Source organism: Falco peregrinus, chromosome 10, assembly GCF_023634155.1.
Source record: "Falco peregrinus isolate bFalPer1 chromosome 10, bFalPer1.pri, whole genome shotgun sequence".
In the NCBI taxonomy this organism is placed as follows: domain Eukaryota; kingdom Metazoa; phylum Chordata; class Aves; order Falconiformes; family Falconidae; genus Falco; species Falco peregrinus.
The window spans coordinates 33,266,276-33,281,431 of record NC_073730.1 but is presented as its reverse complement, the minus strand read 5'-3'; the positions used below and the strand labels follow the sequence as shown (position 1 = coordinate 33,281,431).

At 41.9% G+C, this 15,156-nt stretch overlaps 1 protein-coding gene across 9 annotated transcripts in view; it reads right to left on the bottom strand.

Annotated features, from left to right (window-relative positions):
- LEPR (leptin receptor) overlaps positions 1 to 13,787 on the bottom strand; it is a 41,117-nt gene extending 27,330 nt beyond the window's left edge. For 3 of the 9 annotated variants that reach the window (XM_027792624.2, XM_027792629.2, XM_027792631.2), the window contains exons 1-3: positions 8,155 to 13,160; positions 5,424 to 5,732; positions 4,268 to 4,385 (exon numbers count right to left, since the gene is read on the bottom strand). In XM_027792624.2, the coding sequence (XP_027648425.2) occupies positions 4,268 to 4,385; positions 5,424 to 5,732; positions 8,155 to 8,224 (497 nt within the window). In that variant the 5' untranslated portion in view covers positions 8,225 to 13,160. Of the gene's footprint in view, positions 1 to 4,267; positions 4,386 to 5,423; positions 5,733 to 8,154; positions 13,161 to 13,199; positions 13,303 to 13,486 lie in introns of those variants that run through there. The other 6 variants (XM_027792630.2, XM_013302495.3, XM_055815458.1 and 3 more) reach the window with 5 other exon arrangements.
- Positions 13,788 to 15,156: the final 1,369 nt, after the last annotated feature.

The following is a 15,156-nucleotide window of genomic DNA, read 5'->3' as shown; positions in this document are numbered from 1 at the left end:
TCCTGAATTTCCTTTCAAAGACTTCGCAGGGCATTCTTTTATGTTTCCTTACCTTCTACTGCTGCTCACAGATTTTATTAGTCTCAAAAAAACCACAATCAATCCATAAGAATGTAGTCTTTTCATCAAACCGTGTCTTTAGTCTGATCTATCTGGAAAGCAGTTACCACCACATATCCCTCCCACCCTCATCTTTCTCCGAATCATTCCTAATAATTATGTCATTTTTACCCAGACTGAGCCTATATGCACCCAGACTACCACCTGTGTACAGGAGGGGAAAAAAAAATGTGCTATAGAGTTCCTTCTCATGTTGTGTTGTGCCAATATTGTGTTTCAAAGGCTACTCATTTGGGAGTAAACAGGCATGGGTTATTTCTCCCTGCTCCCACTTCACAAACCTTTTCATAAAATGCTGTGTATAGAAATCCAAGTGTAACTGGAGGAAAACCCTGTGGCTCCATGTCAGGCAGGTCTTCCACCCTTGTGATAAGAGCATTACCAGTATCTCACTTCCACGCTGTAGGCTTCCCTTACAGCTCACTACCTCTTGCAAGCAACCAGGGCAAAGCAATAGGAAAGACCAAGCTATGCTATCAAGACGCCAGGTCCACTCCTGGAAGAAGACATCCACATACTAAGAAACCAGGTAATGAGCTTTGCATTTCTGTGAACTTACACAACACAGGGACTATCTCCCAAAATTGAGTCTGGGATAAGAGAATAGATCAATGGAGGACATGATCATGTGGGGCCCCCACACCAACTTATTCCAAATTGTCAAGCCTGGGTTAAATGTATGAAAGCCAATTACAAGCAAAACAACAGAAAGCCAAAGTATTTTGGAGAACTGCAGCAGCCTGGGACTGCACGAGCAGCCTGTCATCTTCAGTTTGGCTGCAGATGGATCCAGTCACAGAATAACCATTTTTCCTAAGCTGTGGGTACTGACTTTAGAGGAGCTTATGCTTATAAAGCCTTCTGAAGTTCAGGAGAGGTCAGTGCCTTCATGCAGTAGAAGGAGAGGAGAAAGTTTGAGTAAGCTTAAATCAAAGCAATGGGCTATTAAAAACTAGAGTTTTCCATCAGACTTGCAGCACACTGAGAGAAGCTATAAATCCTGGTTCAACAAGCACTTTACATCACGCAACAGTGATCAGACTTAGGCCAGATCCAAACTGTGGTGAGGGGAAGGAAAGTCAGAGGGCTTGTAATATACATGAGTATATACCGTGTTCCCATTCAGTTTTATATGCGGGCCTGCGGGCCTTGGAAAGATTTTTCTTGGCACAGAGAGGTAAGCAAAACCAGATAGGTACTAAGCATATGAACTTCTGTGAATGGATTACCACAGCCCAACTCTTCAGATTCAACAGAAAACTAGTGAACTGGACTTAAGTTTTAATGGCTGGCAAAGAAGGGAGGGACAATGCACAAAGGCAATGTGCCTTTTAGCTGGAAACATGGGGCTGAAGCATAAGACACTGCAGAAGAGGGGAAAAAAAATAAAATACTGCATGCCCTGAACCACAGAAGTAATTAACATTGCAACAAGGGCATGTGTCCAAGGCTTGCTTTGCTTTTCCACTCCAAACACTTAACTTTTTCAGTTGTGTACAGATAGTTTTTTTTAGTTAACACCTCCTAAATGTTTTGTACTTTGGTGCACAATTCAACCATACTTCAGAAGGTTTTATTACTTATGCTAAATTAATCTGCGGCCCTGTGGTAAACTTTTACATTTTAAATTAGACACTGCAGAATGTCTTTACTGAATTCCAATCATTTTCTTGCAATTGGAACACCTAACCGAAAACAAAGAAATACATGAACTTCTACAATTCCTCTAATTTCAGGGAACGTCCATCATCACATTTAGGTAGCTATGTTGAGACAAAACAGAAACAGGGTCACCACTGTAACTCTGCTTTCAATATTTCTATATACTGTGTTTCTGCAAGCACTACTACCTTTATTAGGAATTGAGAGAGCAAAGCTGTCTGAGGTTCTAAGGATTTTCAATAATTATATATCAATGTACTTGATATATAGTAGCCCTAGGACAATACTTATTTGAACAAGCTGCCCCATTAAACTGCAGAACATCTGATGGCTGCCTAGCTCATGAGAGTGCAAGTCTCTAATGAAAAGTTAAAGTTCTCCAGCTGAAGAAGACTGTGTATAGCTGATGCACTGAACTAAGCCACCAGTCTTGAGGCAAACTGCATGATTTATCTTTAAAAACATGGGAGCCTAGGGCCAGAACTGAAGGAGAGCCTCACAGGTACTTCAAATACATCAAAAATATGAGTACACCCTATACATCACCATCTGCTGAAAGGGCAAATTATAATCAGTGCTCAAAATTAAACTGGGAGCATTCATGGGTGTCACTATGAAAGGATCCCTGAGGCTAAGTGATTTCAGTTAATGTAATTAACCACCAGGGTTTACAGCATGCCTAGAATACATAACACTGGAAAGATCACTCACTTTTGTTAGACAATTAACCTAATTTGTCTAATTAAGATTCAGAATAATCCTCCTTCTCCCAGAGACATACTGCAAGGGAAGGTAAAAGCCCTGTCGTTACCCTTGCTTGAGCCTCGTACATAATACTGTCATAGCACTGTTTTGGACAGAACAAAACATTTTCTATTCAAAGTAACTTGATACCATTTACAAGCAGGCAAACTGTGGATGTATAAAATAAGAGGATACTACTTTAATGCTGAAAAAATTAAAAGCTTTTGAGGACCCAAGCTTTTTTGTTGTAGATTCTTCTAGGTCATTATTTTTGTACATTACCCATCCTGTATGTGAGAATTCTGGCTTGATTTCCAGACTCCCAGGGAGAAACACATGCCAAGAATGCATATTTTTAAAACTGGGAATGTTTTCAAGGTATTTTGGCTGATGTGAATAAAATGTTAAGGTATCAGCAAGCCAACAGGGAAAGCTGTCATCTTATCAAAGTCTGAAAAATGCTTTGCTAGCTGCTCCCCCAGAACATAGGGACTCTAAAAGAAAAATATTAATATGAAACCTGGGGAGCGAAACAAGTTCTCCAATGTCAGGGGCTGCACTGCATCTCACCTATGCAGCAAAAAGTCATCAAAAACAGAACAAGGACTTTAGTGAGTCTATAAGGGCCTGCTCTCATAAATTGCATGACACTTACTGAATTCCCTTCATTAACACAAAGAACTTCATCCCAGCACGGACTCAAAACTGTTGTTCCATGGATGTTAGGCATACCAAAAAACCCCAACAAACCAATACAGAGATTCCTACACAAGGATTACTGGCAAAGATTTATCTATTGCAGTTGAGACTGGATGGAACAGAGGCAAAGTCAGATCTGCTTCTCCCACCAACACACATATAATGGTATTTCAGGAATCAAAGTAATGAGGAACACTGGAAATAGGAACACACTTAAAATCTGATTTCAGCTTTAAAGTACTATGCCAACTAAACAACCATATTTATTACTAGTTAATATACTTGCTTTCTACCCTGACTACAGGGCTAATTTTTGACAAGTGACTTCTGGCCTTTTAAGTAGAAGTCATCACCTGTAAGTGCAGCTAATTCAACTATTTGTATTTAGCCTGTTACCCAAGGAAATTAAGCCTGTGTGTTCATGTCATTCCTTCCAGCCCATCGGTAATTCAGAAAAACCCCAGTGTGGTTTCATAAGTGGAATCAAATAGATCTTTTTATGATCAGATCAGGCAGGTCATGCATACAAGACCTGCCCACCCCACAGTCAGGACGATTACCATTCCAGAGAATATTTACCACAGTGACAACTGCACAGGGGGGTGTCTCTCAGGGGCATTAATGTGATTAGAGTAGCACTTGGCACTGTATTAAATGTTAAGTAACATAATTAATTCCAGAGAGAACACATTCTGGTCAAAATCACAAAAAAGGCAGAACCAAGATCACAGCTTTACTATTAGGCAATTTTAACAGCAAAGATATTTCAGCAAATCAACACTAATTTCATTAAAGCACTTTAAGAAACATGGAAAGACAGAGGAGGGTGATACTCCATTCCAACCATTTCTCAAAGACAGAAACATAAACTTTCCATATTGTCCAAGATTACTTTTAGGTAAGACAAAGGTATGTAACACATCACCCGCTTGCAAAGCTAATGCTACTACTGTGCTGCAAGCTTGAGGCTAATGTTGATGTTTTAGAAAATTCTTTCAGATTTCTAATGCTAGTAGTGACAAATTTAACAGTCTGTACTTACACAGCATATAAAAGATTAACCTTCATGTCGTCTCTCAAGTACAGCTTCAAAAACCGTAGGCTACAAACTAACAGGTCCAGCTTGCCTTTAATCCAACATTCAATGTTCCAATTTGAATCTGAAGAAAGGGATTAAACATTTCTGAACTACATTAAAAAAAACAAAACAAAACAAACCCAAACAACTGAAGAGACAGGATAAAATTCACTCACAAAGAGAGGACAAGTAACAGATATTCACAAAGGTGAGGCTGGACCACAAGTGTGCCAATGTTTATGAATAATCTGTGCTGACTTGGGCACCAGTATATGCCCCTAAACACTTAAAAGGCTAACAACCTATGTGATACTGCTGCATTCTAATTACTTGAAAAGGAATATATTTTACCTGACTTTATAGACAAGACCACAAGGGGAAGAAAGAAATTAAGCTGCTGGTTGAGGTTTTGCTACTATTAACTGGTACAATCTCTATGTAGCTGTACTGTGTACACTGTGCACATACATATGCGGCTATACTGCATACACAACAGCAACAAAAGTAGTGTGGCAGTGTTTAACAGAGATTTATTTGTTCCATAGGACAGTTCTTGTAAAATGAAATTCTACTCTACTGAGGCCAGTGAGATTCCTGCCACTGACAGCAGTACACCAACAGGCCAGTATGCTGCTCAGAGACTACGGTTTACAGGAGGGAAAAGACAGCTTGGAAAAAATAATTCAATCTAATCCATGTACAGATACTAAGGCATTATAATCCAGGCAGAAAAGATGGCACTTGCTTTCCAACTCCCCTGCCTCCCGAGGGAGTTTAAAGCCCATATCCACAAAAATATTTTAAATATTTCTCATAGCATCTAAACATTTTTTAATATCTGGGCTTATATCCTTATATGCAGTGCTACATATTTTATTCAGAATTCCTCTAGAAAGCCAGCCAGCTTCCCCATCCCCCCCCCCCCCCCTTGAAAATGTACTAAACAATTTCCTTCATCTCCTACTACAGACATCCACGAGAAAGGATTTTACCATACTATGTAGTCTTCTTTGGATAAAAATGAACCCCCATTAACACAACTCCCCTCCTCCCAAACAACAAAAAAACCCAACCATTTTTTCAAGAAGTAACTTCTAATGCCCTTGAATGGAAAACCTACCTATTTCCTGAGAAGCAGAGATATTTATTTCTGAAGGAATAAACTTCCTTGCTTGCATGCTTGCTCTGTACAAAGAACAATCAATGTTGTTATCACTCCAAAGGCAACACAGAAAACTTTCTTCGTTCATTAGCAAAGGCAGCTTGGTTTTGGATGCTCCATGCTCTCTCCTCAAACCAGACCAGCTCTCTACAACTCCAGCAGAGAAAGGACTCAGAAACGTCTCATTCAGTAGCCTATAAGGTAATGTAAAGTTCCTGGGAGGAATCTGGTGGACCATGCAGTGAGCAACTGCCATTTGAAGAAAATCTGCAAATATAAAGGCAAAGATATCAGATATAAAACAAAAAGTTCATATTATTTGACAATGACAATAGAGTGGCTGATGACTTGCAATCCAGCTCTTATAACATGGCTTCATTACTGTACAAAAATTAATCCCACTGCAAATATAATACATTGTCACAGCATAACTGTTAAATACCAAAGAATAGTATTATAAGAATATATGACTGGATGTAACCACACAACCCCAGGACATTATCTGGGAAATGAGATGTAGAAAAAGAATAATCTTTTCCATCAGACTTACATTCTTCAAAATAAATCACTCTGACCACATTTGTAGCTTTTGTTGGTAAGTCATAGCTTGAATTACATTAACAATGATTTTGAGAACGATGAGCATGTCTGTTTTGGAAATAGCTTACTGTAAAATACTGCATGAGTTTCAAAAATTACAGCTCTAGTTACAGAAAGGCACTTGGGTTGTCTGTGCACTCTGTGTTTAGCTTTTTGACCAGTAAGGAAATAAATATTTTAATCAATTAATTAGATGGAAATTAATTGATGCTCTATGCCTTGCAATAGCCAAAAAAAGATAAAACCAGAACTTCTCTAGCACTGTTTGATTAATAGCACACAAACGTAACCTAAAAAATATAAAAACACAAAGCTTTTAAAAAGGTAGATGCATGCTACCCGCAAGCAGACACTGTGTTACTATGCACTGTGTTAAACTGTTTCATTTTCTCTTTACACAGATTTTGTATAGTCATATTCCTGAAGGCTTCTGCTCTTCCTTCCTCTCTCATTTAACAGAATTTTTGCCTCTGTAAATATCAGCTTCATTAGGCCTCCTGGCTGCATGCAGAGGATTCAGTTAGAACAGATACTAGTTCATAATACAATAGATAAAAAAGGATAAATGAGTAAAGTGACATGACTGCCCATGAAGCAGGAGGTAACTAACATACTACCCAATTCACAGTGTCAAATGGGGGGCGGGAAGAGATTCCTGATCTCTTTTTCTATATAAAAAACCCAACCAAAAAAAAAATTCCCCCTCACATACCACACCAGACAATTTCAAGGGATTAATTAAACCCTATAAAGTCAAAATGTGTGCAGCTACTTTCTACTTCTTCAGAAATGTAAAAAATTTTAAAAAATGTTAGAAGAACTATAATGCACTGCAATGCAGAAGGTTTAATACAGGACTGCTACAGCTCTTAAATGCCTGTTAATAAACTGCGGCATGCATTAAAAATGTCTTCCAGCTACAGCTGTAACATTTGTCCATGACAGAGATGCAGAGGAAGCCACCGCTTACAGTTCTTTCCCCAGAATACAGCACACATGCACATCTGGATTAACAGCTACAAAGATGCCAGCCCTGGCTATTTGCTTATTCAGAACCAGACAGAGATGGCCACTCAGTAGAAACACTGATTTTCAGTCGTGACAGGCCATCAGATAGTGACAAACTACTCTGAAGCCCAATGAAAGCTCACCAAGGCGTCCAGGTTTTCTAATTAAAAGGTATGCAATATGTTTAGATTACATAAAATAGTTAAAAGAAGGCTGTATAATGCAATACTTGATACTGAGTAGATAAAGGCAAGTATATAGAAAGATAAAGATGTATACATATACAAAAGAGATATATCAATATATAAAGATGTATATGTATATAGAAAAGATACAGAAACCTAACGATTTATTCATCTTTTGTGAAGGTACAAGAGAACACAAATTTTGAAGCGAACTTCATTGGATTACAGCAACTGCTTTCTCCCTAAGCATCATCACCAAAAGTCTTTAAACAGTTCTTATTTTAATGAAAAAAATGAAAGGTAAATACCAGCTGACCCTGAACAGCATACAGCAATATTGTTACAGACATTTCCCAGACAGAAAACCAATTTGTTATACCCTCCATTTGCAGTTAATAGAGGACCCTTTATTAGCACTGTGCACATGAAAGCAGCAATGTCAGCTACCTGAAAAAGCAGAGCTCAAGCTCGAAGTGACACCCTGGCTACACTGAACTAAACAAAAACTGCAGTTCTGATGGAACAGGGATTTTTCCTTCTGCTTTTGGACCTATCAGGATCACAAAAAATTGCCCGTGAACTTTTATCTTACCAAATTTTGCCTGGGGCATTTATTTGAAGACATCTTGACTCACCACATACTCTCTACTGATGTTTCCTGATCTTAAGAGTCAGTTGCACTGCTTTTTTTGGATAAGACCCATAGGCACAACCCTGAGAGTGTCAACATTTCAATTCTGCACAACAACAACATCAGGTCCTTTGTATATTCCAGTTGCATGTTGTGATAAGATACTAATCCAGTAGAATGACTTGAAACACCACTGTAGAATAGAAATGGTGATTACTCTTCGTTCTACAAAATTTCCACCAGACTTATTTTTTTAGTAACTTACCCAACAACATAAACACAGTCAGAATGATTTGCCAATACATCTTGTTTTGTAGCACTGATCTGAAAAACATAGAGAAAACTAACTGAGAGCTAATAATTATCAGTCTGTTTTTTCATTGAGGTTTCATTTTGCTGCACTTCAGTTAATTTGATGTTCACACCTCTGTAAATAGAAAGGAAGTACAAAATCAGAATGCTATTTGAGGAAAAAAACCAACCATTGCTTAGAAAATGAATTAGATATCAATACAGCCCTTCTTTCATCATTAGAGCTATATAGTACCTCATTTCTCCAGGCCTTTGCTGATCGTTGTTCACCTTCTGGGTTTGGTCATCTGAACGGCACTACAAATCCAAACTATCAAAATGCCCTCCAAAACATCCTCATTCCTTAAATATTTCTGAGAACAGTTTCCTTGAGAACACCTATGTTGGCAAAAGAATTGGTGCCAATGCTATGTAATCCACCGGCTTTTCAGTTTGGGGGTGCCTGTACTGTGCTATATAGGCACATATGTACTGCATGATACCTACACTCATCTGCAGTGGGACAACCTCTGAAGTGGCTAATAGCAGCTGGCTCTGCAGCCTGGAAGGAAAGCGTATGTGGTCACAGAAGACCAGGAGGAAAGAAAAAGGGTGATCCCTGCCTGTTTTTTACTGTTCCTGTCAGTGCGCAGTCTGAGTACGTTTCCATTGTCTCACCCAGGACAGTGCCTCAACAAGTCCCCGCAGAGTGGAAGGCCAGCCCCACAAAGGAACTTGTGGCTCCTAAGAAAACCAAGTAATTTTTTTTATAATGAAGAAAGCGACCCTCTGCTCAGAGCTATCCCTCCCCTCCCATTTGGCCCTCACGAGAGACTTCAATATGACCATCCAGCGACTGTAACGCTGCTTTAAGTCTTGACCATGGCTTAAAGCAGAGGTGATTCAATAGGCACAGCTGTCTGCCTGAAGGAGCAGACAACTGATCAAGTGAAGTTACAATATTTCACTATTCTTGCCTCCTGGCAAGCTCTCCCACAAGGAAAGCCCTTGCAAATTCAGCTGGGGCTGGAGCCAAGCCATTTCTTCAGCACAGACCATCTTCATTTTGCTCTGCGAGATGAGCCTGTCCCATCCACTTTTCTCACCATTCACCCAGGTTATAATCAGGGTACTTTTTAAGCTACATTTTGAGCAATTAAAGAGGAAAGCTCAAAATTTCAAAGGCAGTGCTTCACAACCCCCTACTTAGAGGAAAATTTGCCTCTCAGCACAGCTGTTAGGAGGCCAGCCTTACCTGTATCTCTTCCATTAGTCTATTTTCTAATAGGTGAGCCATGAAGGCCAGAGGAATTACCTATCTACGACCTTTATTAAGTCTGTCACTTCACGAAGATACAGGCTGGGATTACATCCAAAAGCCTATGATTTAAGTTACCTAGTTTTCTTTCTCTGAGTTCCTGACTGAAGAAAAAAAAACCCACAACCTTTTAAAATAATTTACTTGGCATAAGCATACAGTATTCATACTATTAAACGTATAGCTTAATGAAAAACAGTCCATGTTCCTCTTTTACAGGTGCAACAACAATCTGCTGTTCATAGCTCAACCACTTCTCAGCAGGAAACTGGCAGAGATAATTTCCATATGTTGTACAAGAAAATTAGATATACATTTCAAAAGCTTTTAAAATTATAGGGCATGGATGTTACTGCAAATGCTTTAAAGCTCTCACTTTCAAAACACGTAAAAAATTTCCACCATCATGAGCTCTAAATAATCCACGAAGTTATGGTCCATCACTTGCTTTCCCGTCATAGGCACTGCAAGAAGCAAAAGCTGTCACCCAGACACCTTAGCCCTATTGCTCCTAGGTGTTTGAAGGAAAGAACCACTATTTTGGTGACTACAAATATTTCATTGTACTATTTCAAAGCAGAATGTGAAACAGCATCTCTCATTTGTTCCTGGAAATAAGATGACAAATAGTTAATTGTGTTAACAGCAGCCGCTGTGTTAGTTTCACCCATGCCATACCTACTGTAGACTGAAATAAAGCAACCACAGATCCTCAGAACGACAATTACCTCAAAGGAGTCACAAGTATGTAGTCTGCTAAAGATAAAGGCATTTTCACTTCCTGCTGCCATAAAAATGACCAGATGGAGCAATCACAGAGATTCTGTAATCAGCACTAATTTAAACCATAATTAAGAATATTTGGTCCAGAAGGCAAAAATACAGTTCAGACTAGCTAGAGACATCTTCTCTGTTACTTCTATTACTTTAATCTAGGCTGATTTTTTAAAAAGATGTTTGTTTTTATTTAATCCTGGTTCCAAGAACATTCATGAACAGAAAAAAAAGTGCCGTACATGATCAAAAAGCAATGTAAGCTGCATGTCACCAGCATTAGCTCTCTTTCTGTTCAAAGTTCAGTATTGCTTGTGTAAACTTTACACAGGAATTGGGTAAAAACAGGTATCTACAGACAACTCCCAGGAGAAGATGAATGTACTACTAGACCAGACAGGGCTGCCCTGTATCTTTTCTGGTGAGAATACTGAACTCACCAGAATTCCTCACTTCACTGTAAGAGAGAATCCAAGTTTTACAAGGAAGTTACAGGGAACAGGAAGTTAAATATAGGAGAATTATTAAAACTTGTAACAATAACTCTGTCCCAGAGAAACTAAGTTAACACAGCAAGGACAAATGGCTTAATGCATGACTGGGGAATTATCCATACAAATGGAAGGAATCAAAGCCCATTTTAACACATCGATCTTAAGATGCTGCATTCTGAAACCACCAACTTTGCTGCTGCTGTGTACAAAACCGTATTCCAATTTCATGTGTAAATAGTGTGTTCCCCTCCACAGTAACCACTGTACAAAAACACTGTAACATGCGGAGTCCCTGCCTTGACAAAAACATCTGGTTAAAAACAGCAGATATGACAAGCGAGGAGGAAAACAATGACAAAGTTAAGACCATTCCTCTTTACAGGCTGCCTGAAAAGTCATACAATCCATTGGCATATCAGCATGGGAAACATTTTCAGCACAGCCTGAAACAGGCATGGCTGGTGATCCACAAACACCTGCTCACTGGGCACAGAAAATGCACTGAAAGTTTTCATGTTCCTTCTGGAGCTGCCTTGTTTTTCAGTTTCTTGTCTTGACAACTTAAATTTCTTCATGTCTCCTTTCTGAACTACAAACAGAAAGGGTTGACGTGAAAAGAGGACTGCTACATGAGGCAGGTCTACCTGTCCGGTTCGAACATCAATGAACAGAGGGTGGCACTGGTGACTAAGAGTGCCAGGTCTCTACAGCCCATCCTGGACCCAGCAGAGTAGCACAACCCTGGCACCACTAAACACAACTCAAATTCTCACAGACTTTTACAGGGACTAAGACTAGATGAGCAAATATTGCAACATCAGAGCCTTACATATTAGTGGTATCCAGTGAGCAATTTCAAAGCCTACAGTGATTTACAGAAACTCAGTTGCCAGGATCTAATTTTTTTCCCCTCAAGTGAGGTACCACACATACATACAGGGTCATGAGTATCATTTTTTTCTTTTTCTTATTCTCACCCTCCCAAAGAAAACAACAACAGCTGCTAGTTAATGGGAAACAGGAACATAATACTGCAAGCATACAAACCGTCCCCGACTTTTGCGAGCACTCCACTACAGCTGTTTTTAAATATTTAAAAGATCTCTACAAAGCATAAAAATATTTTACTGATATTGGCTACACACAGCGTCCTTTGGCCTGCTCTTTGAGGGTGCTGAGGGCTTTCCAGTTCTGTTGGTTTTGGCAAGACCAGTGGTTCTCAGTCAGCCCTCCTGGGCATGGAGTTTCATTGCATTTGTCATTTATTATATAGTAAACACTATTATTAAGAGTTCAGAGTAAATGGAGCACACAAAATAGCAATGAACATGACTTGCATTGAATTATTTTGCTTTCTAGTAGTAAAGCTTTAACCGAAGCAACCCAAGTTGCATGTCTCCTCACACACTAAGTACAGTAGAACTAGCAGCAGAGTACCCTTGTCCCACCCGTGCATGACTGCCAGGCAAAAGCACAGCTACAAAATCAGGCTCCAAGCCTGCTAATGGAGCCTCTCTTCTGAAACTCAACAGCACAATGTCCCAAACTCCACTGTCTCCAGACTGTCCAATTTCTCTTGCTTGTACTGAACCTACCCCCCCATTTCACAAAGAGCTGCGCTGCTCGAAGGTGGGCTCCCTTCACCAGCCCACCGCAGAGAGGGCAGGCAGGGGGCCCAGCAGCACTGCACTTGCATTTGCTCCTGCAGCTCCTCTATCACAGCACCAAACGCAGCACTGATGTCTGTGTGTGCTCGTGATGCACAGTTTGAGACCTAACTTTCATAAATATTCCCAATTTTAAGCTAGCAATAGAGAAAAGTGCTTTTAATAAATGTTTTCCCTCACTGTTGCCCGCTGATGAATGCACATTTGTTTTTCCTTGCGTGCAGCTGTAGCAGAGCTCTTGTAATTATCTGGCACTTAAAGCTCCTTCATATTATTTCCTTACTTAGTAGTTAAGGGTTCTCAGTGTTTTCATCACAAATTCTATTTACAAATGCTGTAGCAATAATTGATGTTACATTTCCAAAGTGCCCTTCTATCCGACAGGACTGTAATGGCTCCTGCAGTATTAGTGACTCACAACCCACATCCAGAGAGATGGGTTTCTTTTGCTTCAGACACTAAACCCTCAAGAGGTAAAAAGCAAGAAAAAAGTCCGACGCGGGGTGCACCACGCCAGCCCCCGCAGCTGCTGGGGCTTTCGGAAGGCGATCCGTGTGGGAAAGACCAATCGCCCACGAGCTGTGCGGGCTTTTGGCGAAAGCCCCCCGGGTGTCGCAGCCCCCCGCTGCCAGGCGGGAAAGCGCCGACCGGGGAGCGCCTCAGGCCCGCGGCGGGAAGGCAGCGGCCCGCGGCAAGCCGCGAGAAATCCGAATTGAAGAAGTAAGGGGAGGGGGGGGGGAAGAAGAAATAAATTAAATTCACCGACCTAGTTCGCTTCGTTCCCGGAGTCTTCACCGACAGCCGAAGTCACGCCGCGGCCGTCATGCCCGCTGCCCCGCCGGGGCGCAGGAGGGGCCCCGGCGCAGCCCGCGCCGCCGCCGGACCGTGCTGGCCGCGGCCCCGCCTCGTCCCGGCGGCGCGGCTCGCCCGCCCGCCCTTACCTCAGCACAGCACACCGCACCGCACGGGCCGCCCGCCCTCACCTCGGCACACCGCACCGCACGGGCCGCCCGCCCTCACCTCAGCACACCGCACCGCACCGCCCGCTCTTACCTCAGCACACCGCACGGCGCGGCGCGGCGGCGGCCCGTAACCCCCCTCACGCACAAGGTGCCGGGGCAGTGGGGGAACTCGAGAACGCGGCGTCCGAGCCCCCCTCACAGCGCAGGGACGGGGTGGCGCTTCCCCTTGCGGCCCTCAATTCCTCACAGGCAGCAGGTCGCTGAGGAAAATAAAGTTTACGCCTTCCGCGCGGTCCCAGCCGGTGAGGCGGGACGCGTGTGAAGCCGGGGCCGCGCAGAGGCGGCACCCGCGGGCGGCCGGGCCGCGCCCAGCAGGTGCGTGCCCCGTGCCTCAGCAGCCGCCGCCACTGCGAGCTGGCAGCCCGCCCCCGGCCCCCTCACCCCCTGGGGCCGCCCCGAGCCTGCCCGCCCCCGGCCCCCTCACCGCCCCGAGCCCCCTCGGGCCGCCCGCAGCAGCCAGGCCGTAGTGCCTCCCTCAGAGGCCGGGACAGCCACATGCCATCCCGCCTCCCTTCCGCAAAGCGCACAAGTCCAAAGTGCCTCGGCTGAAGTTCCCCCCCTGCTCGCACCTTGCCCCGGGCGCTGTGACACTGACACCGCCGCTGTGACACTGCCGCTGCAGGAGTTTGTCCAGGAGAAATTCAGGGAGAAGGGGGAGTGAATATTTAAAGTTTTCCTCGTCTGACAGCCTAATGCATTACGATAATTATAGAAGGAAACTTAATGACAGGTTTTTGTGTTTGGTTTTTTTTAATGCAGAGTGGGACTATTTTACCTAGAGAACCTTCAGGGAACAATCAGTGCTGTCTGGAGCCACACAAACGTTTGTTAAGAATTTAATTAACATTCAGCATAAGTATTCCGGTTAGTGGTTTTAACAGTGGAGGCTGTACAAAACAACCAATTATTAATGGAAAAGGTGACATAAACCAGAAGCATAGTGTGCTTTCTGGCTATTACGCCTATTCATTTTAAGTCTCAAGGATCTCTGCATTTTCACAAAATTATAAACATGAATGTTGTGAATTATTATTAACACAAACATGCCTACTTGTCAGCAGAAAGACAAAGATTAGTGTTCTAAAAAAAAAAAAACCAAACTGATTCAGATACACTCTTTTAAATGGCACATTAAGCAGTGCTATGCAGTTTGGTTTTGACGATTTGTTGACATAGATAATTATTTCCCATTATTGGAAAAGCTACACATTTCCGTGAACAACCTGGATGCAGAGACTATTTTCATCTCCTCTTTACTATACTACTCTTCTGTAGCTAATGACGTTTTAATATCAGCTATATAGAGACTGTTATCACAAAGATTTTGTTTAACTTAAAAATCCCGAGCCTAAAGAAATTGACAGTGAAAATTAATAACTAGAACTAATTTTGAATCCCAACCTTTAATTGTTAAAATGAGTTCTTCAGGTATTAAATTCATGAAGACCGGGTCTGAAGTTGCAGAAGTGAAACCATCCCCAAGCTATACAGCACAGTTCTAAAATGAAGAACGAATACACCACAGCAATCTGTCCTTCTCCAAAAAGCTATACCTTACATAGCTCAGGAGACACCTTCACATGGAAGTCAGAAGTCCAGTTACTAAGATTAAAAAAAAAGCCCCTTTCCTGCAGGTTTGTTCGTTCTAACACATAGCTATGGGCCCAGTTACACACTTCCCAGTCTGGATCACGCCCACAG